This window comes from Musa acuminata, chromosome BXJ2-6 (genome assembly GCF_036884655.1).
Source record: "Musa acuminata AAA Group cultivar baxijiao chromosome BXJ2-6, Cavendish_Baxijiao_AAA, whole genome shotgun sequence".
NCBI classification, from domain to species: Eukaryota; Viridiplantae; Streptophyta; class Magnoliopsida; order Zingiberales; family Musaceae; genus Musa; species Musa acuminata.
The window spans coordinates 16,713,770-16,716,666 of NC_088343.1; the positions used below are offsets into that span (position 1 = coordinate 16,713,770).

Here is a 2,897-nt window from a genome sequence, read left to right on the forward strand (position 1 = left end):
TTGAAAAATCTAGACCCTCAAATAAAAACACCTATTTTGCTTAAATAAAATGAAGTGATGGAAAGAGAAAAAGAGAGGAAAAGAGATCGATTAGTATATATTTTTAATTATGGAGCAATTCTACACCCAAAATCAATTTTAAAAATGGCTGCCTCCTCTTAAATCTAATTAAATATTTATTTTTTTTTCCTTTTTATTAGATAATACTTATAAATATTAATTCAAGTCAACATCCTCGTCATTGTGTAGCGTTATGGTGTTGAGGTCAAACTTGGGTCTCTTTTTGGGTTCGCTGTGAACCGGCACGTGCGCGGCACACCTCGGACAACGCGGAGCCACCACCGAGACGAGCACGTAGAGAAGGCATTCCGGGCACCCGGCGACCGCCATCGTCCCGGGCGGCGACGCGCCCTCTTCCCGTTCGGCCATCATCATCCGTTTGTTCGAGGAGGAGGTGGTGATCGACGAGGAGTGAGGCGCTGGGGAGCCACGGGGGCGGCGGGCAGCGGGGGACCGCTCCTCGCACCCGGCGCGCTCGAGAGCGTACTTCACCTGCTCGAGGGTGCACACGCTCTGGTTCCTCGAGGGCGGCGCGGCTGCCTCCATTTCCAGGAAGTGTGCGGCGGAGGATGGCGGAGGGAGCTTGAGGTTGAGTTCGTGGTATCGCCGGGGTGCCGGATCAGGGTTGCGCTTCAGGAGGTACGTTCTTCCCGACTGCAATTTGTCGAAATTTAGGGTTTTAGTGGATGAAAATGAAGAATGGCTTGGAAAAGATGGTTTTTTTTTCCAGAATAATATGGAAAATCAATAATTTAGTGGATGATTTGAATACTTTTCCTTAACAAAAAGATCATGGAGAGCCCTAGAAAGAAAGAACAATTATTCTATAAAGGGAAAGCCGAACAAAGAAGAAAGGAGAATCTGGTGTTGCTCAGAGAATTGAAAAGAGATATCTATGTTACAGACATCGGGGGCTTAGTCTGCAACGTTTGTAATTCAAACTGGAGGAGAAAAAACTGAAATTTCCATTTTCCTCCAAGAAACATCTAAGCAAATGACTACTAATCCACATAAAAAATCCAATCTTTTCAGGAGAGGGAAGAACCACTTTATGAATTCAAATTTAAACGAGTACTCATAGGGAATAGAAAAGAAGATGATGTATGAGCTTAAACAACATACTGATAGATCGAGCCGCCTTTCCCAACCGGCTGGAACTTTGAGCTCGAGATCCACCACAGTGGATCCAAGCACTGCTCCGTTGCCGCCGAGCAAGTCTCTAGTAACGAGCTCCCTCCTCCGGTCCCCTTCCTCGTAACCTCTCAACATTCGTGCTTCTGAGCTCACATCCACAACCATCATCCTCTCCCGGATCACCTATGAAAAATATCAGAAGAGAAAAGAAAAGAGATAGGGAATTAATGTGCCAAAGGGGTTTGAAGAGCCATACGAAACAGATCTCACCTTTATATATTTATACACCTCTTTGAAATGCTACAGTATGGGAAGTCCTAATGGCATCAATAAATGCAATGCTGAGCGAAAAAAATTAGATAAGCCATACAGATACTCTTATTCAATAGCTGACTATTACATGGTAGATTTTACCATTAGTTGATGAATCTTAGTAAGGGGGAAGAAGAGAAGTTTAATGAATCTAATGTGTTATAATGCCTTCCAAATATGTCAACCTCAGGTAACACAAGTCTTTTATGTGCAAATCTTGTACATGCAGTGGTTTCACATTTTCTAGCGGGCAACTTTGGTATGATTTCATTGATTGCACTATCTATTGAATTGCAATGAATCTGTATGCAATTGGGTGCATGAAGGATGCCATTGGAGTTCCATATTAGTGACAATATTTTATGACAGGAGTTTACAGAAAAGATTACTAGTATGTTAGTGACAATATTTTATGACTGTAATAGTGGAATGAGCATGATTACTACTATTGTCATTGAACGGTTGTCATCATCACAAAACATGACATGGATTGATGTTTGTTATCATCAGGATCAGGAGCATGTTGGTAGATAGGTCATAAAGGTGGCAAAAGTTTAGGTTTAGCGGTTGGATCTATTGGGGGGCTAGAGCATGCAGATTGGAGGTGGTGATCAACATCGGATGAGCAGGAACTTTTGAATCTTGAGGTTTTCCTTGAATAAGATGAGAGAGTTGAGAAGTAATTTGCACAAATCGGTATTATATTGTTCACTATGTGGCAGTAATTGCTTTTTAAAGAATGCATGACATGCATTTAAAAGAAAAATTCCTGCTATCACAAACAGTAGTTGTCACTAAAGATAACTGATACATACAAACAAACAAGCTAGAAAGTGTGCCAATATCTCCTGAAAAACTAATGAGTCTCCAGCAATTCGTCAGATTAGGATATGATCTATTTGGATCAGCATATAAACTAGGTCTCCAAGTAATTTAACTAATTTGACTACATGGATCTAATTGTATGAGAAGCTTGTTGCCATTATGTATGATTCTTGATCCGTTTTAATACCTATGAACTCATTGTGTAGTGTTTTGTGGATCTTAATTCGATGAAATCGAATAATCTGAATATGTAACTTTTCCAATAATGTGAATATGCAACTTCTTAAATTGCAATAACTGCGCAGATGGTTAAAAAAGAAATATGAAACTTTTTGAATGTCTGCATCTATTTTAAATATGGTTGTTTCATGATGTTCAAACTTTTGCTATTAAGGAAAGCAAATGTTGCATTCACCATAATGCAAAGGTTTCTGACAAATTATTGCTCATCAGTCAGCTGTCTTTGTGAGTGCAGTCATCTTCATTCTTCTGTAATGATTTAGCTGTTTAAATGTTCCATGTTCAGGTTCGTTCAATCACACTATCACTGATGGTGTGGAGATCCA

General features: G+C 40.2%; 1 protein-coding gene across 1 annotated transcript; it reads right to left on the reverse strand.

Moving 5' to 3' along the window:
• Positions 1-216: 216 nt before the first annotated feature.
• On the reverse strand, positions 217-1,419 carry LOC135613539 (protein CURLY FLAG LEAF 1-like). The gene is made up of 2 exons (XM_065110567.1): positions 1,183-1,419; positions 217-714 (listed from the first exon to the last, which is right to left on the reverse strand). The coding sequence occupies exons 1-2, from the start codon at positions 1,360-1,362 to the stop codon at positions 217-219; spliced, it is 678 nt and encodes a 225-aa protein (XP_064966639.1). The 5' UTR covers positions 1,363-1,419.
• Between the last annotated feature and the right edge of the window lie 1,478 nt (positions 1,420-2,897).

Bases quoted from the DNA above. Each gene is read 5' to 3' on its own strand.
- LOC135613539 (XM_065110567.1), bottom strand. From the start codon at position 1,362: ATGATGGTTGTGGATGTGAGCTCAGAAGCACGAATGTTGAGAGGTTAC. The intron at 715-1,182 runs GTATGTTGTTTA...GACAAATTGCAG, and splicing joins AAAGGCGGCTCGATCTATCA to TCGGGAAGAACGTACCTCCT.